The sequence below is a fragment of the Sander vitreus genome, chromosome 6, assembly GCF_031162955.1.
Source record: "Sander vitreus isolate 19-12246 chromosome 6, sanVit1, whole genome shotgun sequence".
Taxonomy (NCBI): domain Eukaryota; kingdom Metazoa; phylum Chordata; class Actinopteri; order Perciformes; family Percidae; genus Sander; species Sander vitreus.
The window spans coordinates 22,205,086-22,231,423 of NC_135860.1; the positions used below are offsets into that span (position 1 = coordinate 22,205,086).

The window sequence follows — 26,338 nt, forward strand, 5'->3', positions numbered from 1 at the left end:
TTGAAGAATGACATAACATGAAGACCATGAACACATATAAACACAGAACTGCTTGTCAGCATTTAAAACCAAGTACACTGGAGAGCAGCCATTCTGTGAACCAATGTCATATTTCCATTTATCTGTTTTGTAAAGAGGCACTGATTGAGCTTTGAGAATTACTTTCCAGTATAGGGCTGGGCTTACAGCCCCTTATATTACTTGGCAGTAAAGACTCCTTTTGGACAGAGCGCACAATTAGATGTTGACAATTAAATGTTCAATTGTGTGTGGGCATTTACCAACAATTGAGAAACAGCCCATCCACTCGTAACACTTTGGGGTAGAACAAATAAAAGAAAATCAACAAGCTACAAAAAATAAAATGTTGCAATAACTCTTTAGCTCACCATGTTTCATCTTAACCATGGTCGTTATATGTATTTCTCTCTTTCAGGTACTAAATGCAAGTGCTCTGCTATGCAGCAACAGTGGCCGCACATAAACCCAGCAGTGCTGATTTATGGTCTCCTCTCACAGCGAGGTCCATGCCAGATGTTATGGTAGTATTACAAGTGTCATGCCCAGTATAAATCTCCAGCAGTGACTGCTCACATTTAGAAAATTACCTCCGCACTTTTGGTAGAAGAGTCATGAAAACAAGATCAGATTTCATGTTCAGACAAGATTTAAGCTGCCCATATCACACCTTCTCCTTGCCCTCGTGCTGTTCATATATCAGTCAAACTTCTCCAAGTTAATAAGGGCTATTCATTCTGGTTGAAAAGACCACTTTCAGATGGAAAATATTTTACATTATGTCATTTACCGTGTGCACATCTATGGGAAATTCTGAAATTAAATCTAATTATACTTAATTATGGCTAATTGGGTAACTCAAAAGGTGCCTCGTAATTAAACCGCCATTTCTTCTAAACAAGTTGTAGTAGCATTTAGACGCTGATGGCAATTTATTTAGTTTTTCTAAATGACTCCACATCCCTGATTAACGTATATTTTATTATTACTTTTGCAGGTATGTCAGGTTGCAAAACCAAAACCACGAGTAATGCCGAACTGCACTCTATTGTAAAAATGGATGTATTTAAACTGGAGTACAACTGTTTGTACCACATTTGGTGAAATTATCATAGACTGAAAATTGCCGGTGTGGGTCTAGTAGCTGCAAGCTAGCTAAAAACGTATTTGCTTTCATACTATTCATTCAAAAAACCACTTGGCCTGTTGCCTTTCTGACTAACTATGTTGAATTCTACCTAAGAAAACCCACTAGTAGAAGAAAAGATTTTAAAGCTCAATTGCAGGTGAAACACAAAAACGGACTGCAAAGTGGACTGCAAAATGCAGTGTCACCAAAACATTCTCTCACCACAGTAATAAATTAGAAATGGTTAGCAACAATACACAGTCAGCAAGCCAATTAGGGGGAGAAACAAAACCCATCTATTACTGGCCCACTTACAGCAATGACCCAAACTTTCAATACACACACGCATACTGTATGAGGCACATAGTGCATGCATATACACATTGCTAAAGCACACACAAACACACTGATTTCAAACAATGCCAACAATAATTCACCTGTTTTAACAAGGTACAGTTAGGCAGGCATGGATGCCAATTACAGGGGAGGAGAGCAAAGGAAAACATGGAAAAGGGATTCACATAGAGAGAGGCAGAGGAAGAGAAAGGATGGAAAGAAGAAAGCTAATTTTCCTGCAGGAATGGCGCAGAAACAGCATGCTGTGTTTAATAGATACCCTGACAGTGAAAGACAGTGAATCAGGGTGAGGGTCAGTTAAAACATTTTTTTTAAATTCTGCTACTTGAGATGCCTGGCTCCTGAAGTTATGCTAAATTCACCCATTTGGAAAAAAAAGCCCCTCCTCCCCCAGAAAATGAAATGTGACTTACTGTGGTATATGAGCCGGAACCCCGCTGCTGTCGCCTCCTGGTCAGAGTAAAATTCAAGCCACAGATAGTTGGAGGTGCTGGTAAGAGACAGACCTTGCATCGACGTGCCTGTGTATGTGCCAAGGAGTGGGGCTGCACCGTCTTTTCCATCATACACCTGATGAGAGACAGAGAAAAAGAACATGATGGGGAGCTTTGCTGCTCATGGATTATGAAACACCCACAATAAAGTAGAATGAAAATATTAAGAATTAAATATTAATACTGAAGAAAGAGAGCCACAATTAAAAAGAAGCAGTTAGTACTGTATATCATCTGTTTTATATGGCACATCTATTGCAAAACCAATGTCCTAAATGAGATGTGAAAATTAGAGCAGAGTGACCATAATTCTTCCCATTGATTTGATACTGTGCACCTGGAGAGAAAAAGACTGTTTTGAAGGTTTGAAGGAATATATATATTTATCTATTTTTTTTATGCTATTTATTTCACCAAATGTCCTGAGTAAACACCAATTATCGACTAAATGTTATATTACAACTAAAATTGAGAGTTTAAAAGCAGCACATTCTCTAAGCAAAGGGTAAGGTGCCCACATTGTTTGTATATGTTGTGTGGATTTTTGTTGAATATAATAGCATTAATAGCATTTTAAGCTTTATTTGTTGTTTTTTTCCATCACAGATCTTTTTTGATCCATGTGCCTAATGGAAATTATTTGTTGAAGAAGCACCCATTTAAATTCCTATGAATATCCATCAGTATACCTAATGTTTTCTGATTTATATCTGTGAAATAAAAAATAAAAATACAAAGCTGTGGGCTCTTCCTTTGAAATACTAGTGGGGCCCTCTCTGTCTTGTTTTGTTTTTCTCTTTCTTCACGTCAATCAGCTCTCTAAGCATGTCTTTTCACATTTCAGATGTTCACGAAATGACTAAGTACAAGAGATTACTGTCTACACAACCCCATTACTAGAAACACTGATAGCAGGCTACAATGCCATGTTAATTGGAGCATTAGACAAGACATCTGCATCCCAAAAAGAGTGCTTTCCAGCTGTGAAGTGGGGACTACATAGTCATTTGCATCACATTTGTGGTGCTTACCAAAACTGTTAAAATGCCTTTGAGCAAAGAAATTAATCCCTTCCTTCCCAAAGGGATGATGCTGCTGCCGCCGTTTGACCTTTGCTCTGACTTCCAAGGCAAAACTATTCTGCATTCTGTCTGGTACTTTGCACAAAATCCCTTTTTCTGGTTTCCCATGTTGTGCATAATAAAAAGAGCCTCATATACATAAACATTAATTCAACTATGACACTAATTGATTTGATCTAGTTCTTAACCGAATCCCTGTGTTTATTTGTTGGTTATCTATTTTCTGTCAACAAAGCAACATTATTGTGTCTTTACCTTGATGATGTCACCTTGTGCAAGGTGAAAGGTGCTGGCAGTGATGTTGATGCCTTTGCCTGTTTGAACCTGAATGCTGTACACACATTCGTGGCTGTTATCATAGTTCATTGGATAGTTTGGTGATAAAAGAACTCCCTCATTGTTGGAGACTGTTGATCCACACTCCGCTGCAAGTTTTTTTTAAAACACAGACAATAATAATAATTAATTTATTTGTTTTCCTTTAAAACAAGAGCATGTCTACTTTAAAACACATTACCAATGAAAAGAAGTCACTACAAGCCCTACATGAATATTTTTGCTTACAATTACTTTTGTTTACATGCACTATTATCATGTAAAATTAATGTTATCATAGCAGTCCTTTTCCAACACAGGGCTAAACGGGTGTGTCAGAAACAAGATTGTACAAAAACATGTTAGGTGCTCCAACACAGGGTGTGATGGAACTAGTTTAAAAGACACAATGCCTCTGATATGAAACGACTGGATCTCTGGAGTCAGACCTTGACATTTGCGAGTAATGTAAGTGGAGCACCCTTCAGTGGAAAAGAGATCTCCAAGGATAGTTTTAACCTACAGCAGCAGCTCACATCAGTATTAATTACAGGTCTGAGCTTTAAATTGTAGCCTACTTTGTAATTCCAATGCCACTGAGTTCTCTAATGTCTAATAAAGTTTATTTAAAACATGACATTGGCTCACAGAGCAAATTGTGCAAAACACAAACAGGAAAGAAAACGGAATAAAAAGCAGCTGACCACGTACCCACACACCTTGGCAGAGGGGCACTCCACATGCGACGGCCACCTCCCAAGCACCCAATCTCCCTCGCCCCCTGTAGACGATATCCTGTGTTGCAGTAGAATGTCAGTGAGTCACCAATGCCAAACCTGGAGCCCGTGTGCCAGCCAAACTGAGGCGTTCCAGGGTCCTGACAGGGTTCTAGATCGTACTCTGGAAACAAGATAGCCAAAAGAAATCAGTTGCAACAGATAAAAATGCCTTTTTACCCACAAAACTATATTATTAGTACTCCACTTAGAATGATTTGTTATTTATACTTGTCATTGATAATAATCCCCAAGGAAAAAACTGTCTGTTCTCTTGCTCCCTTCAATGAAACTCTTAGTGCATGTTCAGCCAAAGCAAGCAATATCGTAGCTCGTGGGGATTAACGGTCTTACTCAAGGACACGTCATCAGGTTGGGATACATGCCAAAAGCTTGAACCCTGGCTGTCTGGATGAAGGATGGGCTCTTCAAAATTTAGGCCACCCTGCATGCAATATTATTATCCATAGGCTGTTGAGATGTAGATGCAACTCAGGCTGCATAAGAAGAATAAGGTCTTCCTCCCGGCAGCATTGCTTTCACGGACTGTATTTGGCAGTATGCAGAGCTATGTACGACTACTGATTTCAACAAAATGTTACAGCAGAATCCTACTGTAGGATGTGGCCTGACAGCATTGGCAAATTTTCATCAAAGGTTATAAAAAGTTAAAAAAAGGCCTTCTAATCAGGAAATCTTTAGATGCTAATTACAGAGCAAGCATGGACATACACACACTCAAACTAAATGTTATGAATATTGATGGCTGCATAAGTTATGCTTCACTTCAACGAACAGCAGGCAAACATTTAGCCAGAACGCTCATGAAGCAGACCCTAACTCTCCCTTTTTCTACTCACTATACATCTCTCTCATTCTCTCCTTCACTCTCTCTCCACCCTCTCAATCAACACTGCTCACTCAGCATCACCATCTGTCTCATCTCTTTTCTTACTCTGTATACCTCCCTCCCATCTCCATCTCTCTATTTCTCCATTCCTTGGTCTCTGCATGGGGGCCCGTTATTTCTGTAACCCCCCCCTTCCCCTCCATCTCCTCAGTCCTGAGGATACGACCCACATGGCATGCTTTGATGATCATTCCCATCACGGTCAGACAGCCTCTACCTGCGTGACCTTGTTGTCTCTTAATTATCCTCCTCTGATCAGCGCAGCCTGAGGCATGGTCTACCTTAAGTCCGTTCCCGATCTGACCGACACATTACTCCTCACGTGTTACTTTATGCACACTTTAGAGAGGCTTAGCGCTTTTGATCTCATCATTGAACAAGCTGTCGCTTTCTCTCTTTCTGTCTGTCTGTCACCGTGTCTTTCACTTCTGCTTTCTATCCCTTCTAGTTAACAACTCCACCCACCACATCCTCACTTCTCCACTCAATTTATCTTCCTTCCTCTTTTAAAGCTTTCCCTTCCCATCCTGTCTACACACCTACCAATACTACCCCTCCTTGCCTCCTACAGACAGAACCCTCATATGCCTTCATACCTGAGAAGGAGATGTTGAATCCCTGCAGCGATATAGAGAAGTCAGAAATGAAGCGTAGCTGGGCCTTGAAGTTCCCATACAGGCCGGCATTAACTGGGGAAGGCCTCTCTGAGCCGGTGAGTCGAGCCAGCGGCTGGGCGAAGCTGCCGTTTTCTGTTATCAGAAGGTAGTCATGATGATCCTCCAGGTGGAAGGAGTAAAAAGTGAATTGGACACCTTGGAGGAGAAATAAGAAAGCCTAGTGTTAAGTTTTCAGGAAAATACGAAGAATATCTTAGAAAAACCTTTGAATACAATATGTAATGCATAAATTTGAAATGTTTTCGTGTCCATACTGACCTGTAAGGTTAAGATGATGGATTAGCAGTTTACATTGTAGGGCACAGAATACACACAATAAGCTCAAACTGAATGTGACTATTATTCAATTTACATTTTAGCTAATTGCAAATATCATTATCATGATTAAAAATCAGTTGTATTCATTTGGGTTTATCTTGCTGAAACATCCATCTACACAACGCACTTTTCACTCATTTAATAATAGATACTTTATTAATCCTTACAGCAGCACTAAGAATGAGCATACTAAAATGAATCTTAAAATTATAATACTAAAATTAAAAGGAAAAAGGAAAATATTACATTTAAAAAGAGACACAAAACGATTAAAATACCAAGTGAATAGAGAAGTTAAAAAAGTAAAAACAATTTCACAGATTAAAACTATGTTAATGAAGAATCATGGTCTTTCCACCAGTACATGAACATTAGTCAGTAGGGGTGTGATGAGACACGCAGCTCACAAGAGGAGACACGAGATTGGGTTCATGAGAACGAGACGAGAAAAATAGTCTTTACTCAGAGAACCAAGGTTATAACGTAACCAGGCGTTTCATTGCAGCACAAGGAAGTACGCTGCTCTTGTATTAATTTATGACCATTTTAGACAAGGGGAGAACATTTCTCTTTGTTTAATATCATTAAAAGTAAAGTTAGGTTTTGATTTCTGCTTCCGACACATTTAAAAAAAGACAGAGAAAGAGAGCAATCTGCGCGGCCCCAGCCGTGCCCTCTAACGTTCTAACGCTGGGTTTTACCGGCAGCTTTTTACAACTGCAACTCCGTTACTACTCTGCAAAAGTGAACTCAGAGTCAACTTTGGAGAACAGGCAGGGGATCTTCTATGCTAATTTAGAGGTCCAAGCCAGACTCATTATCAAAGCCAAATGTATTATAAGGCCAACCAGGTCCGACTCGTCTACGGGCGGCTGCTCTGCACTTGTGACTTATTTCATGAGACAATTTTTATCTCAAAGAAAAGTCTCGTGGGACGATCTCGTCACACCTCTATTTGCCTGTATTTGTCACACTTTGGCATCTGCCCATCTTGTGAAACTTTAAAATTTGAGGACTTTAACTGGCCTAGCAGGCCAATGATACAGATTTACATAAGAGGACAGAACAATCGATAATAGAAAATCTGCTACTGGCAGTAGCAAAGTCAATCTAGAAATTGTGTTAAGGTTGGTCAAAAGGATTCAACATTTTATATCAACAAACTATTATTTAACATTTAGGTTGAAAACCAAGATCCAGGGGTCTCAAAACGGGGGCTGAAAATGTGCATACCCCACTTGCAATGCAAAGGTTGTGATTTATGAAAAAACAAACTTGACGGGAGAATGTGTGGTCCTCCACGCAAACTCTGACCCATGCGTACGCACATTTTGGAGACAATGGGAATTGGCGAAGCAGATGGTGAGGTGGTTAACTGAAGTCAGACTGCAGAAAGTAAATGTGGGAATAACGATTACTCTTAATATAGTATTACTATAGTATTATTATTAGAGTATTGAATAAGTATTGATGTCTCATGCACATTTTTTCACATCCATTAACTAAATGTCTTTAACACTGTGCACATACAGTATCATCAAATGTCAAAGTCAGAAAATATAGCCGTTAAGCTCTCGCAGAATCGTTACACTTAATGTCCTCGTTATCGGTCCAAACTTCAAAACTGTTTGTGACAAAACCTGCATGAAGAAACGTGTTTGCGCCTATTAGACTTTCATCTTCAAATTGTATCTTGGGGTGGGGGATACCACTAGTTGATGCTGTGACTTTGGCAAGGTGTTAATCACAAATTGTTGTAAACATATAAATACTGCGGTGACCCCCCGTGCGTAATGCTGCACGATGGCACTGCTGGCCCTGCAGAAGGACTACGCCAATGGAAGAATCAGGAGAGAAAGAGACTTCAGGGACCATGACGATGACTAGCTTATATGCCGATTTAAATTCCTTAAAGCTGTGCTCTTGGATCTATGTACTGAATTGGGTTCGGTAGAGAGGGCAACGCGCCGGAACCAGGTCATCCCCGTCCAAATACACGTCCTTTTGGCCGTACGTACACTTTTAGTAATGATCTTACGCACATTTTTATAAATGAGATCCCAGGTGTGTACACCCTGCTTCTATTTTCACACTGTAACTCAGACCCAATAACATTCATCTATGATGACCAGTTGGCTGCTTTTCAGCAGAATAAGCACTGCCATGTTAATACTATCTAGCAAATCTGTTCAAATATGACTCATATGCCTCCAAAATGTTTGTTAATCAAGAGCCATTCCTGTGAGGGGACATCCCAAATCTTTTAATATAGTTGGTGCAGGATGTTGATAATTACGGAGTTGAATAGTTACCACAGGATAAAAAAAAAAAATCACAAGGAAGATCTGAGGGGTATTGCACAAAACGAAGATAAGGGATTAAGCCGGGATATTCATCCAGTTATCCTGGATGAATTTAGCCTTGACTTGGTTGCACAAAAGCAGAGGCACCTAAGTTACCTTGGAGATTTATTCTGTGCAGCTAGCCTGCTCCTGACCAGGCTAACAGCCAGGATTTATTAATCCTGGGGCCTTCTCTGTTCACTCAGCAGTGGGTTTTACCTTATTTTTATTTGCCTGCATTGAAATACAACAGGTGTTATTTAAAGTTGTGACCATTATTTTTATAATTATTCATGTGACAGTCATTGTTACTGTTATAGTGCTGTTTGAAAACTGCTGTTCATATTGTTGTTAGAAGTTTGAAAAATGTATATTATAGCAGTTGATGAGATAATTAGAAAAGGCTGGTAAAGTTGCAAATGTGTTTTAGTGAGTGATGAAGGGCAATATATAAAGTGCTATATGTGTGTTAGTGGTTCTAACAATGGCAGATTTATTTAGATAGACTATATATATATTTATTTTAGTTGATTTAGGACCATGTATGTTCCTCTTCCATGTGCATTTTATTTGGCATTCTTAGCACAAAATGTGTGTTCACAACAGGGAGAGGACACCTCAATGGTTTTTGACCTTATATTTTGCTGGGAGGAAATAACTGATGAATACACTGTTACAGTCATGTTTACAGTTTGTGCATTGAATTTATAACTTAATTATCTTTATAGTTTATGGTTTCAGAGTCCAATTTCTTTAGTGTCTTTCTTTTCTATCAGCCCTATGAGGAAGCAAAGCATATAATATACAAAGAAGGAATATGTATACTATAACAGTGAGAAAAAGTGTGGCAAAAGCGGACCGACTGAATAATAGTCTAAAAATATACATTTACGAACTACTGCTCTTAAATGAAAGCATTCAAGGAGTCACTTGTCATTTGCACAAACAAACAGTTGTACACTTTGTCTTAAAAGCGAGCAGTGGGAGTTAATGTTACTTAGGAAATTTATAGTTTAGCCCATATGAGGGAGAGACAGAGTGAGAGAGAGAGATACTGTACGTATACATCATATTCCAGCATTGTAGATTAGTGGTTGTAATTGATTATCAGGGTAAATTTCCTGAGTAACATTAGGCTATCTTCTGCTCACTTTTAAGACAAAGAGTACAACTGATAATTCGTGCAAATAATTGGCTTAACTCTTTGAATGGTATGATTTTGACGGTTTCATTTCAGAGCAGTGGTCAGTAAATGTATATTTTTAGGCTGCTTACGCATTCAGTCCGACCGCGATGGTCTTCCACGCTCGCTTTCTTTCGCTGTTTCATTACAGTGAAACGGTGTTTCTTTTTTACAAAAACTGTGTTTCACGTTATCATACTTCCATAAGAAGCTGCTGCTCACTCTGGGTAAAGTATGCACAATGCGTATTCTCCATTTTAGCATTTGTAAATCTGTTATTGACCTCACGTTATGTTAAGGAAAGCCGTGAACATGTATCTATCCAAATTACTTCCGCCTGGCTCGACCTAGTCATTTCATTTCATTTATTATACAGGAAAGTTAAAAGTAACATTAAGTTACAATATAAACGGGCCTGACTCAGTTTAAAAACTGGTTTCCAGCAGGTTCCTGTTCTGCAGAAACATAAAACATTGAACACAATTACGACACCTCCTCAGCCTGACGTTGTAGCCGTTGTACGCACCAAGCCAGGCTGCACTGATTAGACTAGGTCAAGCCTCACTTTATCGGTTATCCTGGATTTATAAATTCTACTTTTGTGCAATACCCCTCAGTTCTATGATAAAAGATACATTTTCACCTGTTTCAGGTAGTGCAGATGACAAACCTAAGACATAAATATAATGAAAACCATCTAAAGAAAATACATATTAAGTAGGACATAGACTTTAGTATAATGGCATTAGTATTGTTTTTGTTAACACCCTAACCTTACGCCCAGGTACTGGTGCAAGTATTGTACCAGTACGTTTCAATTCTTCCTATATGTGCTTATATGGGGTTGGATTGCTAATTGCCCCACACTAAATTCATTTGGCATTTTAAATAACTTACACCATATTAGGCCCGGAGTCTAATTGTATTAAAATTAGTCAATTAGTTGGAAATGTTGATCATTTCGAGTTGTTATTGGTTTTTAGTTGTTGGTGCAACCTCCTGTTATTGTTGAATGTTAAAGAACCCATGTAAAAAATGAAAAGGATAATGCTGTTGATAGGAGAACGTAGGTGAGCTTATTGTTACAATCACTAAAAAGATGGACAGAAAAAAAAGAATACAGTGCAGTTTTCATTTGTTATTGCGAGTTATTTAGAAGATAATAAAGTGATGTCCGTACCTCCTCATTACATGCTTTGTATTAAATACATAGATACTGTAGATAAGACCATCAGTGTGCCATACTGAGCCTAGTGGGTCACATATGTATAACTATGTGTACAGTAATTACATTAATCTTGCCTTACATGGGAAGAAACAGAATCGGCGAGAGGGGTTAAACACAAATTGGAAGCCTTAGAGGCAGAAGTTAAAAAATGCTTAATTTTGCTTTTCTTGTCAAATGTAGAGGGATTGCTGATAGGTCTTGTGAGACCGTCAAAGGTGATTCTATTGCACAAAACGAAGAATAGGGATTAATCCGGCATATTCATCCAGTTATCATGGATGAATTTAGCCTTGACTTGGTTGCACGAAAGCAGACTGAGAAATGTATAAAGCAGCATACTGTACAAAATTGGCTCAAATAAACTTATAAGTGGAAGACTGCTGATAAAGAATAACTACAAATTAAACTGAATTCTCTGATACTAGAACACACTTTAAAAAGAAAAAGTAATGACACTTAAATATTTGATGAGTGAAGACCTCAGAGTGTAATATTATCACTCTGCATATTCTGGACAGTTGCCAAAAATGAAAAAGTCAGTGCCTTTAAATTATCTTTAAGTCACTTCTCACTTAATAATTGTAAATCCATGTTTATAAATTCCTGTGATGTTCTTGGAATCTGTTGAGTGGGTGCTGTTTTAATTTATAGTTTTATAATTTGGCCATTGTGAGGACTATTGAATGTCAGTGTGGTAAAGACTATAAAAATGAACACGCTGTCCATGAGGTGTAGTATGTGAATCATTTACGCATTTACAAAATAAAATAATTTCTTAAATTAGCATATCTATAATTTAAGAGTTCCTAAACTCTACAGTATGAGGCATAAGACCAAAACAAAAAAGTATTTTAGTATGCATTGTATTTATACTTATATGATGAAAATGTATTATATTATTTTAAGCTAGACGGGCACTCGAAGAGTGCAGACCTCCGCCAATGCATGCCCTATCTCACAATGTTAATGTTCCCAGTCAAGAACTAATTTTTCCGATTACCCTGACACCACATGAATAATAATAATAATAATAATAATAATAATAATAATAATAATAATAATAATAATAATAACAATGGGGTTTTCCAACCTTTTCCATGACTGACTTCCACAGTCCATGTACAGTTCAGGGAGTTAGGATACAGCTCCGGGAAGCCAGGTGATAAGATGATGCCTCCAGGTCCCCTGATGTCCCCACCGCATGATGCTGAATAAAAAAGGGAAGATAATGAATGATAACTGTTGCTGGAAAAAAAGAAAATTGTAAATGAACCATTACATCCTTCACCTGAAAACCGAGGAGCAATTTAAATGAATAATGCATTTAAGTCATATCACATCCTGTCCTGCTATTTTTAGTAGTACATGTAATTCTGCCAACACAATGTTTTTTTTCCCTCCCTCTCTCTCCAAACTTGCCCTACTGCCAGGACAATAAATGTTTCATTATTTCAGCAATCCATCCATATTTTCTCTGCTGGTATGGTATCTTAAACTGAAAGACATTGTCAGAAAACATGATAATCCATCCAGAACTGACAAACATATTAAACTGATTAGAGCATCAGGCTTTGTTATGATTGTGACCTCAAAGTGATTTTGAATGTCTTCCAAATAGAAACAATCAGCCCAGTGCTGCATTCCAACTACTTTTCAGTCAGGTTGGGAGGATAATCCAGTTACAACCCACCAAGTAGAGTAGTAACAGTTGAGGTGATAGGGAGTGTCTAAAGCAGCAACACTCATCGTCACCTCAGTAATATGACTCTTATGCATGTTGACTATTGAATTTACTGCCAGAAAGCTTCTTACCTCATCAAATGAAGTTATTAAGTTAATCTCAACCCTCATTGGCTGCTGAGGACCGTAAGGTTAATGCTTGATCCGATTGAAGGTTAACTGGTCTAATTGGATATTGTTGAAACCTGCACCGTTTCTCATGCCGTCATTGTGTTTCAACTAAAAGCTAATTTCACATACAGGGAACTGCTTTTTAAATACAGCATTGATGAAAATTGACATGCTTTGTTTTCTTCTGTCTTAGAGTGTGTGTGTGTGTGTGTGTGTGTGTGTGTGTGTGTGTGTGTGTGTGTGTGTGTGTGTGTGTGAGCGCGAGTGTGAGTGTGTGTCCCCCGAATGCCCAAAGAGTGGTGTTACAAACAAATGCCCGGATGCCTTCTTCAAAACAGCAATCGTTGACAAATATTAGAAGTAGAACTCTTGTGCATGTACATATTTTCAAACTAATGAATGTCAGATGTTGTTTTGAGGATCGCCGGTATGCCTGAGGCTCCACAGCTGCACACACCCACCCCACTCTTATCCTCTCTCCTTCCACCCTTGGGCCCTCGAGCAAGCACAACACATCAAGGCCAGAATTCTTTCCCAACAACAAAATCATATTAAATAATTTATTAATGAGCCAAAATTACATAAAGTCATTAAAAGTGAATGAGTAAGCTTGGCAAATGATCTACTTTAGAGGCTCTATAGGCAGAGGGCCAAGGCATTTGGCACCAGTCTGGCACACACTTAGGCAAGAAAATGCTTCAAGATATCAAATAAAATTTCAAGACAACTGTTGGACTGAAATAACATACACGATATGGTAGTCACTACCAACCGTTGCATGCATTTTATTCGTTATATTTTTTTAACTGAGTGATCCCTGACTAAGCGGCATCATTCACAGTTTGTGCGCTGCAACAATATTCGCTACAATTGACCTGCAGTGCACTTCTAAAAAGCACAAAGAGCAAAACCGTACAAACAATTATGTGAGATATCTAAACTGCTTTGAGCATACTCTGTCTTCAGTATTACATGATTTATAAACACCCCAAGTAAGTTGTTCAAAACATAGACTGGATCTATTTGTTGAATAAAAAGCATTTTGACAAGCGTATGTTTGGTTAGTCAGACCTGCTGTATGCGACCCATCACTTACGCTTGTGTCGTTCATTACCACTTGCAAACAAGGCAAGAGGTAACGACACAAACCTTGTTTTGAGAATAAATACAGCAATGGAAGCCGCTTGCCAGTTAGGCTACTAGAGGCAGCATCCCATAAATATTTGTGGCAAAAAAAGACTGCCAGACTAACCATACTGTATGTGTAAATAGACTGTATTTTCTCAAAAATAATGCTGACATCCAAATGAGATGATGTGGTGCTGTTTGAAATTCAATCAGTGTTTCAAGTCATAACCAGGTCAATTATTAAATGTCCCTTCCATGACTCAACATTCATGTTGGAACGCTTAAAGGACAAGAAGGGTGGTCCTTGTATTTAATGGTCATTCTGCTCCGACGTGTTCAAAGGGCCATAAATTATTAACACACTACCCAAAATAGTAAATAAATAAATAAACAGATCTTACAAATATGATTAGCATTCACTCAAAAGAACACTGTGCAGTCATGGATGAGATGGATGCCTGAGCTGGAATGCATGGCAAAAAGAAATTACATTTTGTATACATACCATCACAAGTGGGCAGTGGGTGGCTCCAGAAGTGGTTTTTCTCACAAACCAGCGGCTCCTCGTGGCTCAGCCTGTATCCTGGGTCACACTGGAAGGACACCGTGGAGCCGATGGACAGGTCATGGCTTAACCGTACGCCATTCACTGGGATACCAGGATCCATGCAGGAGTATGTGTCCAATGTGACCACTAGAGAAATTAAAAGCAAGCAGGGCAAGCAGGGGTCCATTTCAGAAAGTTTGTTAAAAGAAAGTTTGAGTTTGTTAACTCTGAGATGAGGGAAACTCTGGGTTTTCTGTTTCAGAAGGAGAGGTAACTTAACCTCAGAGTCAGTTACTATGGTAACTGAGTCTGTGAACCTAACCTGGTCGGGAGCAGGTTTTCTTCAATAAACCTCGAGTTTCTCTCAGTCTCCTCCCTCTGACACAGCGCTCTTTCATTTCCTCATTCATTCATTCATTCAGTCTGTATCAGGCACATTTTAGCGCAGTTTGTTATCGGCATGAATAAAAAAACAGTGTTGGTTTATTAACTCTGTTAGGCAGACTGTAAAATGTTCTTTTCTCGAATATGGCATTTCCTTTGGTCGACGATCCCGTTGATGAAGAAGCTGTATTACTTCGCAGGGTGTTAAACATACATCGGGAGATGATATTGAGGCCCTGATGCATTTTAATTCCCAGTTAAGACTATGCCGTTACTGTATGTAGCCTACATAACCTTATCCGTCCTCATATCACTAACGTCACCCATCGTGGACATGCTCTACATCCCAGCAGATTATTTGTGTCACATTACGTTTTTTTTCGCAAACGGAAGTTTTCTTTACAACATTTATGATGCGGAGCATTTTAGTAAAGCCACTATAGCAAAGTGCCGTCAAAAGAGTGGGACTCGCTCTGAAACTTGTGTTAAATGTTTTTGTAGCCAGTAAAAAGGAGATCCACAGTATTGCAGGTAAATGATGGTGCTGCAGCCTCAGAATGGGATTAGTAGGACTAGTACTTTTACCTAAATGAAATAGATTATAGGTTCAATACCATTTCACCAGCAATATTATACTTATGATTAAATAAGATATACACTATATTAGAATATATGCATTTACTGTGTAAACACATTACCATGGCGCCGACTCATGGGGACACGCTACGAGCCTCTCTCAGGCCGCGCTTAGTGTTAGTTTTAACTTTACTTATAAATTGGATAATACAGCCTACGTCCTCCTTCATCACTTCAGACTGCCAGACTTTATTGGACATCAGACAAAATGCTCCAATTGTCTACAACATCTATGATACCTGTAGATATCATTAAAACATCAGAGACCTGGCGCGCTGGTTACCTAAGGCGATATGGGCGAAAGAGAGGAAGACGCAGGGGACTGCTGGTGAGGCTACGGAACCGACCTACGCGGCCTCCAATACCAAGCATGCTGCTGGCAAACATGTAGTCTATCAGCAACAAGATGGATGAGCTCCGCTGTACAGAGAGATCTGGGAAATTGCTGTGTGTTCTGTTTTTTTTACGGAGACGTGGCTAACATCGGACTATCCGGACAGTGCCATACACTTGGACGGCTTCTCCGTATTTCGTTCGGACCGGGACAAGGACACGACTGGCAAGTCGAAAGGAGGGGGTGTGTGCTTTCTGGTGAATAACTCGTGGTGCACTGACGTGGAAGTGATCTCCCACTCCTGTTCGCCGGTCCTCGAACATTTTACCATCAAATGTCGGCCGTTCTACTCTCCTCGAGAATTTCCATCAGTATTACTCACTGTGGTATACATCCCTCCCCAAGCCAATGCCAAGGCAGCCCTGGAGGAGCTCTGCACAGGTGTGAGAGGCTGCACCCGCAAGCCTTCTTCGTCGTAGCCGGTGACTTCAATCACTGCAATCTAAAGTCAGTGCTACCCAAATACTACCAACACGTCAGCTGTGCCACCAGAGAAAATAAAACTCTCGACCACTGCTATTCAACCATCAAGGGAGCTTATAAATCTGTCTCCCGGCCTCACTTTGAGAAAATCAGATCATTCCTCCATACTGCTGCTCCCTGTGTACAAGCAGGAGATAAAGAGGGAGAAACCCATTGTGAGGACAGTACAGCATTGGACTGCTGAAGGTGAGCTCATGTTGCAAGGCTGTTTTGAATCTACTGACTGGGAACGTTCTCTAAAGGTTGCAACATTAGGCGAACGTTCTGAGAACGGTCGATGTAACCAAAAACTAACGTTCCCTAAACGCCAGGAAAACTTTCCATGGGAACCAAAAACTAACCAAAAACTAACCTTCAGGGAACGTTCCCGCAACCAAAAACGAATGTTCCCAGAACATTCTGGGAACCAAAAATTGTTACCTGGGCAGCTTTATTCCCACACGTACTTATCGTGTTTACCCAAACGAAAAACCGTGGGTAAACAGTGATGTACGCGTGAAATTGTATGAGAGGACAGTGGCTTTTAAATCTGGGGATGATGCTCGTTATAAGAATGCGAGATACGAGCTCAGGAATGCAATCAAGTCCGCTAAAAAACAACACCGGGACAAGATAGAGCGATACTGTTCTGAAGGGGACTCTAGGCGTGTTTGGCAAGGCCTACAAGCGGTTACTAGCTACAAGGCTAAACCTAGTGGCGTTACAACAACTTCTGCTTCCTTCCCAGACGACTTGAACATTTTTTATGCTCGTTTTGAATGTGCTGCTGAGACACTGGCGCTGGGACCATCTCCAACTGGGCATGTGCACGTCCGAGCACTTCCAATTAGGAACACAAACATAGACACATCATCTCCAACTGGGAATCTGTTCATCAGGCAAGCACATCAGGTTTCAGTCATTGACACACGTAAAGTTTTTAAATCTGTGAAAATAGGGAAGGCTGCTGGGCCTGATGGCATTACTCCACGAGTCCTAAGGACATGTTATAGTCAACTTGCCCCTGTTTTCACTGACATTTTTAACTTGTCACTCTCTCTTTGTGTGGTTCCAAATTGTTTTAAAAAAATCAATCATAATTCCTGTGCCTAAAAAACGACTGCACCTGTATTAACGATTTCAGACCTGTAGCATTGACTTCTGCGATTATGAAGTGTTTTGAACAGCTTGTGAAGACATATATCAACAATAGCATACCTGTCTCAACTGATCCATTACAATTTGCATACAGATCAAATAGAGCTGTGGATGATGCTGTATCCTTGGCTTTACATACTGTGCTCCAACATCTAGAGGGCAGGGATAAGTATGTCAGGATGCTATTTGTTGATTATAGCAGTGCCTTTAATACTATTAGACCTTCCATTTTAATATCTAAGCTGTTAGACCTGGGTCTCTGCAATTCTATTTGCAGGTGGATACAGGACTTTCTAACAGGCCTCTCCCAGACAGTTAGAGTTGGCACTACATGCTCAGCCTCTATAGTGCTAAACACTGGAGCACCTCAAGGCTGCTGTCTCAGTCCTCTATTATACAGTCTGTATACCTATGATTGTATTACTAAACACCCCACTAATAGTATTGTGAAATTTGTAGACGATACTACTGTGATAGGACTCATTGACAACAATAATGAAACTGCCTACAGAGATGAGGTGAGTAATTTATTTCTGTTGCACCACAAGATCAATTTGTCTCTCAATGTGGGGAAAACTAAGGAGGTCATCATAGATTTTAGAAAGAACAAACCCACACATACACATACACATGTCCTTATTAACAACTCTCCAGTTGAAACTGTTAACACCTTTAGATTCTTAGGCATCCAGATTTCAGACACCCTCACATGGTCCTTCCATATCAGCTGTGCCATTAAGAAGGCACATCAGAGGCTTTATTTTCTGAGGTGTCTTAAGAAATATGGTATGTCCCTTAACATTCTACAGAACTTTTACCGCTGTACAATTGAGAGTATACTGACAGGCAACATTGTAGTGTGGTTTGGCAGGGCTACTTCACATGACCTTAATCTTCTGACAAAAGTAGTCAAGACTGCATCTAAAATCATGGGGGTTCCACTTGAATTGCTCCAACACATTTACTGGAAACGCAGCACTAAGAAGGCACGAGGTATTATGCAGGATTCTAGTCATCCTGCATACAATCTCTTCTCCCACCTTCCATCAGGGAGATGTTTGCAGAGCATCCCAAAGCGCACAACACGTTTTAGGGATAGTTTTTACCCCCAGGTAGTAAGGTTATTGAACGATAGCACAACAGGAAGGACGGCTGTGGTCTGAATTTAGTCACTTATGTATATTGTGTTTGGATGTTCCTAGATGTTTTAAATGTTGTTGTTTTTAAAATTGTTATTATTGACTGGTGCTGAGAGAGTGCCAAGGCACATTGTTTTTCATTGCTGTGGTACTTTGTACTAATATGCATATGACAATAAACATGAACTTGAATACTTGAACTTTACTCTAGCAGCAATTTTCTCCCACGCAAATTCTGTCTTTTGCAGCAGCCGCTGTGTTGTTGTTGTTCAAACTTGTTGTATGTGTGCATGAGTATTTCCGCCGACCCGTTAGTTTGTGGTTGTTACCATGGTGAATCGTAGTATCATGGTTCAATTCATGCTGCCTTTTTATTGTGGTGGTGCACGCGCCTGAATCTACTCTGAGTTGACTGAACCAACTCAAATCAGCTGTTCTGAAACCGAAAACTCAGAGTTTCCCATCTCAGGGTAAATCAACTCAGAGGCGGTCAGGGTTAGACTCAGTTTGTTAAACCTCCTTCCTGAAACGGGCCCCAGTTCTTAAATACGTTTTGAGACAATTGTACATTGTTGCCTTGGCAATTGAATTTTAACTTTAGTTTTCGATTTTTAGAGCAAGCCCTCTTTGTTTACCTAAGAGTTTGTGGTCTGTATGGATTTTCATTCTGCCACACAGAATGTCAGATTCTGTTTAACTCTTTATACAGTAGAGGAGGTCTGCTATTGCTTATGCAAATAAAGTATGATTGTTGAGCTACACAGGTATATTGAAGTCATACAGCATTCATGAAAACATGAGGACGGCCAATTACTTCATGCCCTATGATCCTGTGATAAGGTCCAGGAAATTTGGACCGGGATACATGACAACCTATGTCTGATTGCAGGGAGCCAGGTTCCATTCAGACCAAGACTATTTGTTCTAGGAGATGGGTCAATCCTAAGCAGAGTGTCAGGAGGGGAGGTGATGTGTTCATGTTGTAAAATGTATGTTTTGTATTTTGTAAAAACAAAACAAAAAAAAACGTATTTACAAAAAAAGGTAGGTTTCAGGTCGCAAACATAATAGATAAAGCAAGTTTTTCAAAGTAAGAGATTTACTCTGACTTATTTTGACTTTTATAAATGAATGCTCGCTCATGCTTACTCAAAAGTGGGAAAAATAAATTACATGACGCACTTAAGAGACTGCACAGAAAAATGGTGAGAGAGAATTGGGGGTATGACCTCGGTGAACCCCTACAAATATACTCCTGTTCTATGCATGTGTTGGACCACCACTTTTGGTAAAAAAAATATTTGTGTCCACTGGTTTTGCTTCCAGAATGAGCTCTTGGATAGTAGTGCTAGGTCCCTCTTAATCTTCAGTGTTGTTAGCTGCAAATAAATGCTTTTGTTTTTCCCTGTGATTTCCAGGACTTCCGTTTGGATATCCTTCCAAGTAGGGTTGCTTTAGACGCACTACAAATTCTTTGAAGATGCGGTACAGCAATTTGGAATGCCTGGGACTGCCTCAATTTTTTAGATATTTGCAACTTTACCATCTGTTAGTGGGGATTTTTGGATCCACTTTCTCAGCCCTGAAAGGACAGAATCTTTAGATAAGGTCTTGTTGAAATATGTAAAAAGGTCATGCGGCTTATTATGAGGGTATTATTCTATGCATAAGCAGAACCTTGGGGGTGGAGCCTGGACAGCCCTCAATAAGACATGGGAAAGGGTTCTGAGTATTACACTGGATGATGAGGAGTGGGACAGAATCTGCAGGAATATTAAAACTATGTCATGCGATGCGAGGGTGCGCTTCATTCAGTTCAAGATTATGCATCGCTCCTATTGGACTCCCTCCAGATTGTTTAGAATTGGTCTGAAAGACACACCAAATTGTTGGAAATGTAAGACAGAGGACGGCCAATTACTTCATGTCCTATAGTACTGTGATAAGGTCCAGGATTGTTGGTATGATAACCTATGTCATATGCTCATGCTGCAAATTGTATGTTTTGTATGTAAAAAAAAAAAAAAAAAAAGTAAAATCACAAAAAAAAAGAAAACATAAGTATTAAGATAGAAGCACACCTGATCAATAACAGATACCTTGAGCTACTTGAATCAAACTATGCCCGTACATGGAGTTTGTATTATGTATATATTTGGAAAGAAGTGCTAATTCAGAACAGATATTGACAAAGCTGCACCTTTTGTTCTCTTTCGGAGGCGTTTCTGGTGCCTGGTGGGATGTCTGTGAGGCCAGCATAAAGTGTATTTAAAGGGGCAGCACACAATGTGAAATGTATGTGAAATTGCATCCACTGCAGAATCACACAGCACTGGATACACACACTTTCAGCAAGCCAAACAAATATTGTCTAAGTAGATCCAATTCCCTATTGTATTAAATAAATAAAAAGGAGGAGAAGTGCAGTTCTACTGCATGGCCAGCAGAAGTTACTTTTGGCCACATGGCACAGCATTATCAGCAAGAAATAACACAGTTGACAGTGTAACACGGTTATACTTTATGGTTTGTGAGCTACAGATTACAGTCATCAACATTTATAATCTGTATAACAGCCCAGGCTGATCAGGCTGATTAACCGTGTGAAAACGGGGCTCTTCCTTTATACTGCCAAGCCTCTGTAGAAAACATGTCTTGCTCTCCTTGTGTAATACATGATAGTTTTAGTAAGGTAATACATGGATCTTTCCTGAACAGAATAGTAGAGCATTAATTGATCACTGCTGGTATTTGCCTCTGGGGTGCAAACATTTGGTAAAAAAAACCAAAAAAAACCTAATGATTTAAAAATAGAATGCTCATGAGTGAAATTAGAAAAAACAACTACTTAATATGTGGGCCTATATATGATTTGATAACATGTTATAATATTTTTTTGTAACTGAATATATCTAACAGATTCATTATATACCAAGGGAATGGGATGCAGTGTTTCTGTGCCTCAGTTTATTTACAGCATAATTCAGAACAGCCCTACTTTGTAAGACCAATTTTACAAATGAACTAGGCTGGGTTTCCCCAAAGCATTTCAGCAATAACATATGTCCTAAATTGCAATGGAAGAAGCTAATATGATCTTACTGTTATTGCTTTTCAATAGCCTCATCAACAAAAGAAAAATGCACTTGAGAGTGAAACATAATAAGACAAAGGCACTTGTGGTCTGCTTTCAGTCAATAATACAGACATAATAACAAACTCTGTCTTATGAATCACATCTGAGTGACAAAGGTAATGGTGCTAGTGCAAAATAGATCACACTATGTCCAGAGTATTTTTCTATTTGATTTTTCAAAGACTACCACTCCATGCATAATGATGTGGAGAATTTTTTTTTTACCCGTTATACACATTATTTGATTATGTATACATCAGAGAGCTAATAGTTCTCTATCCTCACCCAGATTCTTATGTCAGTCTGTGCACTTGAACACAGCCTTCCTCCACAAGCTTGCACCTTTAAACTCGGGGTTACTGTTGCGCCTGACAAGGGGCAGGATAATGCAAGAACCCATTTGGATAGCTAAATATTGAATCTGGGGACTTGGATTTAGGGCATTTCCCTCCAAGTCGGTCGTTGACATAAATACCACAAACGCACTGAACTTTCTGCAGTATCCACGTATTTACATTTACAGCACAATATTATTCAATAAGCTGCATTCATTAAGATGTACAGCTGACTTTGTCCTGAAGTTTGGCTTTGATTTCACCCAGAATCCATTCCCTAACTACCACACAAAAAGCAATGCAAACAATAGGGTTTTTAAACTCAACCTGAAGTAACTGTGAGGTATCCTTAATCTAGTTATGTTACCACTAATGTTAATTCTTAACAATACAGTGTTGACCTTGGTCTCCCTCTTAAAATGAGCAATGTTTAAGATTCTGTAGTCTTACTCTTGAACTTTTCTCCCAGTACTTGAACTGAAAGAACTTTGCTTTATCCTGAGAACAAAAGCTCATTAAGTCAACTTGTTCTAAAAAAATATTGGTGCTCTTATCACATAATCCACCTGAAACACATCCTCAACACAGTTTGGTCTTCACAGTTTCAGAAACTTTATAAGTGTTACAAAAAAGACAGACTCATTTTGATTTATCAGGCCTTTAACTCTTGTTACCTTTTTTCTTTCCTTTTGTTGACATACTGTATCTAATTTAAAATCAAGTCCACATTTTTTTGAATCCTATGGAAATTACCAAGAATATTTGTATGCTACTCCAAAAATATTGTGCATTCATAACCTTTTGCAGTGCATGCAGGCAAAAGCAGGATACTCTCACCTTCATAGAATATCTTGAAGCCACTGTTTGATCGACTGTTATCGGTGGTGAAAAGCAGATACAGAAAGTTGCTGCTACTAAACAGGAACTGAGGGACCTGGGTTCCATTAAATGAGCCAATCAGAGGAGAGAGCAGGTTGGGACCGTCATGCACTTCCAGGAAGTCATAACTGAGTTCAGTTTGAAACCTTCACAGTAAAGAGAGCAGAGAGAGGGAGATGCAGAGAACACAATTATTTGTATTCGTAACAATTATTCTGCTTTGACAGATTAGACAGTTTGAAGCCATTTAGCTTGCTGTGAACGCAGAGAAAACACTTTACTTTTGAGGAGATACATGAGAAGAAATAGCTCGCACAACAAGGGTTCCAATAATTGCAAGAGTTTCTTGGAAATATGACATGGAATGGATCCGTGGTCACCCTCAGGTCTCTACATCAGCGGAAAAAATACCTTCAATTTCAGCAAGAGAAAAGCCAAGCCTCACTTTGTTTTTAATGCAAAGAGCTAAATAAAAGAAGTTCAGCATGCCCATGCTTAGCATCAACTAGGCATGGGAAAACTTTGTCTCATTTAAAGTAAAGAAAGAGGGGCAAAATATTTGGGCTCATTTCACCAAAAAAGCTAAATATAGCTCTTTGTTTCTTTATACAGGTGCTGGTCATATATTTAGAATATCATGAAAAAGTTGATTTATTTCAGTAATTCCATTCAAAAAGTGAAACTTGTATAATGTATACATTCATTCCACACAGACTGATATATTTCAAGTGTTTATTTCTTTTAATTTTGATGATCATAACTGACAACTAATGAAAACCCCAAATTCAGTACCTCAGAAAATTAGAATATTGTGACAAGGTTCAATATTGAAGACACCTGGTGCCACACTCTAATCAGCTAATTAACTCAAAACACCTGCAAAGGCCTTTAAGTGGTCTCTCAGTCTAGTTCTGTAGGCTACACAGCCATGGGGAAGACTGCTGACTTGACAGCTGTCCAAGACAACCATTGACACCTTGCACCAAGGAGGGCAAGACACAAAGGTCGTTGCTAAAGGCTGGCTGTTCACAGAGCTCTGTGTCCAAGCATTAATAGAGAGGCGAAGGGAAGGAAAGATGTGGTAGAGAAAAAGTGTACAAGCAATGAGGATAATACCGCACCCTGGAGAGTTGTGAAACAAAACCCATTCAAAAATGTGGGGGAGATTCACAAAGAGTGGACTGCAGCTGGAGTCAGTGCTTCAAGAACCACCACGCACAGACGTATGCAAGACATGGGTTTCAGCTGTCGCATTCCTTGTGTCAAGCCACTCTTGAAAAAGACACAGCGTCAGAAGCGTCTCGCCTGGGCTAAAGCCAAAAAGGACTGGACTGCTGCTGAGTGGTCCAAAATTATGTTCTCTGATGAAAGTAAATTTTGCATTTCCTTTAGAAATCAAGGTCCCAGAGTCTGGAGGAAGAGAGGAGAGGCACAGAATCCACGTTGCTTGAAGTCCAGTGTAAAGTTTCCACAGTCGGTGATGGTTGGTCCACTGTGTTTTCTGAGGTCCAGGGTCAACGCAGCCGTCTACCAGGAAGTTTGAGAGCACTTCATGCTTCCTGCTGCTGACCAACTTTACGGAGATGCAGATTTCATTTTCCAACAGGACTTGGCAAGTAGAGTTGAGTGCTGTACATGCTCATACTTTTCATGTTCATACTTTTCAGTTGGCCAACATTTCTAAAAATCCTTTTTTGTATTGGTCTTAAGTAATATTCTAATTTTCGGAGATACTGAATTTGGGATTTTCATTAGTTGTCAGTTATAATCATCACAATTAAAAGAAATGAACATTTGAAATCTATCACTCTGTGTGTGATGAATTAATATAATATACAAATTTCACTTTTTGAATGGAATTACTGAAATAAATCAACTTTTTCATGATATTCTAATTATATGACCAGCACCTGTAAAGTAGTGTGTCAGCACTGAGGCAGCATTGATTATAAAATATGAACATTGTATGGTTTTGCCCCTTAATGGTAAGAAACAAAGATCTTACTGTTTTTTTTTCTTTTTTTTCTTTTACTGCAGCTCTCTAAGGAAGTGAGCGGGAGCCAGTAAACAAAATAAAGAATTACTCGAGGCTTTCAACATTTCTGGAAAATAGGTCCAGGACTGCATTCCACCTCCCCTGACTTTATATCTTTAACTCAAAGGCTTCCTGGGCTCGGTGTACACCTTCTGTGTTTGTGCACATTTCAATTTATAGGTCTGTGTTTAGTTAGGTATAGTAGTACTCACATGCAATACAGTATGTGGATACGGTATACATACATAAGGGATTGTGTGCTGTCTCAGTTTTTGTCTGTCTTTGTGTACAGTATATGTGTGCATCTTTGTTTCCACGGATGAGTTGTTGAAGCACTGTCATACAAACCTGTCAAAGCTGATCTTGATGGAGCTTCCCGGCTTGGCCTCAATGACCCACTCACAACTCAGGGAGTCTTTGTAGTAGCCTGGCCACCCAGGGGAAAGGATGACACCAGAGGGCCCAGAGTAGTGGCCCCCACAAGGAGCTGGAGGAGCAGAGAGGTGGAAGAATGGTGGGAGGGATTGGGGAGGATAAATAAAAGGCATAAATAGATCAGATAGGAAAGGAGGAAAATAGGTGAAGAAAAGTTGTTGCTTTAAAAGATAACACCCAGTAATCTTTTTGTACCCACATGAAAAACATTGAAAGAGAATAAATATAGGATGAGTCATCAAAGGGCTGTAGTTACACAAATACCTGAAAATAACACAACAAAAATGTAGCCCAGTTTGGGTGGACTGCATGTTCCACATAACCTACTCACTTTTTAGATCAAGATTCCCTCTGTTTTATCTTTCTCTAACTCAATAGTTGACACATAGATCCACAAACCACACAATTAGCTATTCCATTTTAGTACCTTCACATTTGGGAATGAGTCCGCTCCACATCCCCTTGCCTTCCTCCAGATGGCATGTGATGGTGTCAGCCCCCTGTGTCTTGATGAAGCCCTCCTCACAAACCACTGAGATGGAACTACCCAGTTGGAAACTGTCCCCAAAGCGCCTGGCATTCAACGGTATGCCAGGGTCAGGGCACTCATTATGCCCGAAAGCTTGTAATGAAAAGAAAGAGAACAAGATCTAGTGACAAATGCTCTTGTGTGAATGAGAAACGGGGTCTTTGAGGAGTCAGGAGATAAGGGAAATGGATGTTGCTGTTCGTAGGACAGAAACAAAACCTAACAGAGGTCTGCTCTGTACACCTGAGGGTGACAATAGCCTCTGTCTTTCGAGCTTGTTGTGCCTTCCACCAGAGAAAAAGAATTACATTGCTGTTGCATTAGGCCATTAGGGACGAGTAAGAGTTAGGAATTGTATGCACTATTCTAAATGCTGCTTGTTTTGTTAAGGCACTTTAGCTTCTCTTGGGGATACAATGTAGTAACGTTTCTCCTCATAGCTTAAGCATTTATTTTAAGAG

General features: G+C 39.5%; 1 protein-coding gene across 1 annotated transcript in view; it reads right to left on the reverse strand.

Moving 5' to 3' along the window:
• The window catches only part of LOC144519920 (CUB and sushi domain-containing protein 3-like), a 262,641-nt gene that overhangs the window by 163,301 nt on the left and 73,002 nt on the right, over positions 1–26,338 (reverse strand). The window contains exons 15-23 of the mRNA XM_078253451.1: positions 25,776–25,970; positions 25,262–25,400; positions 22,837–23,024; positions 14,314–14,502; positions 11,920–12,036; positions 5,678–5,893; positions 4,107–4,295; positions 3,336–3,505; positions 1,918–2,074 (exon numbers count right to left, since the gene is read on the reverse strand). Of these exons, the coding sequence (XP_078109577.1) occupies positions 1,918–2,074; positions 3,336–3,505; positions 4,107–4,295; positions 5,678–5,893; positions 11,920–12,036; positions 14,314–14,502; positions 22,837–23,024; positions 25,262–25,400; positions 25,776–25,970 (1,560 nt within the window). The remainder of the gene's footprint in view (positions 1–1,917; positions 2,075–3,335; positions 3,506–4,106; positions 4,296–5,677; positions 5,894–11,919; positions 12,037–14,313; positions 14,503–22,836; positions 23,025–25,261; positions 25,401–25,775; positions 25,971–26,338) is intronic.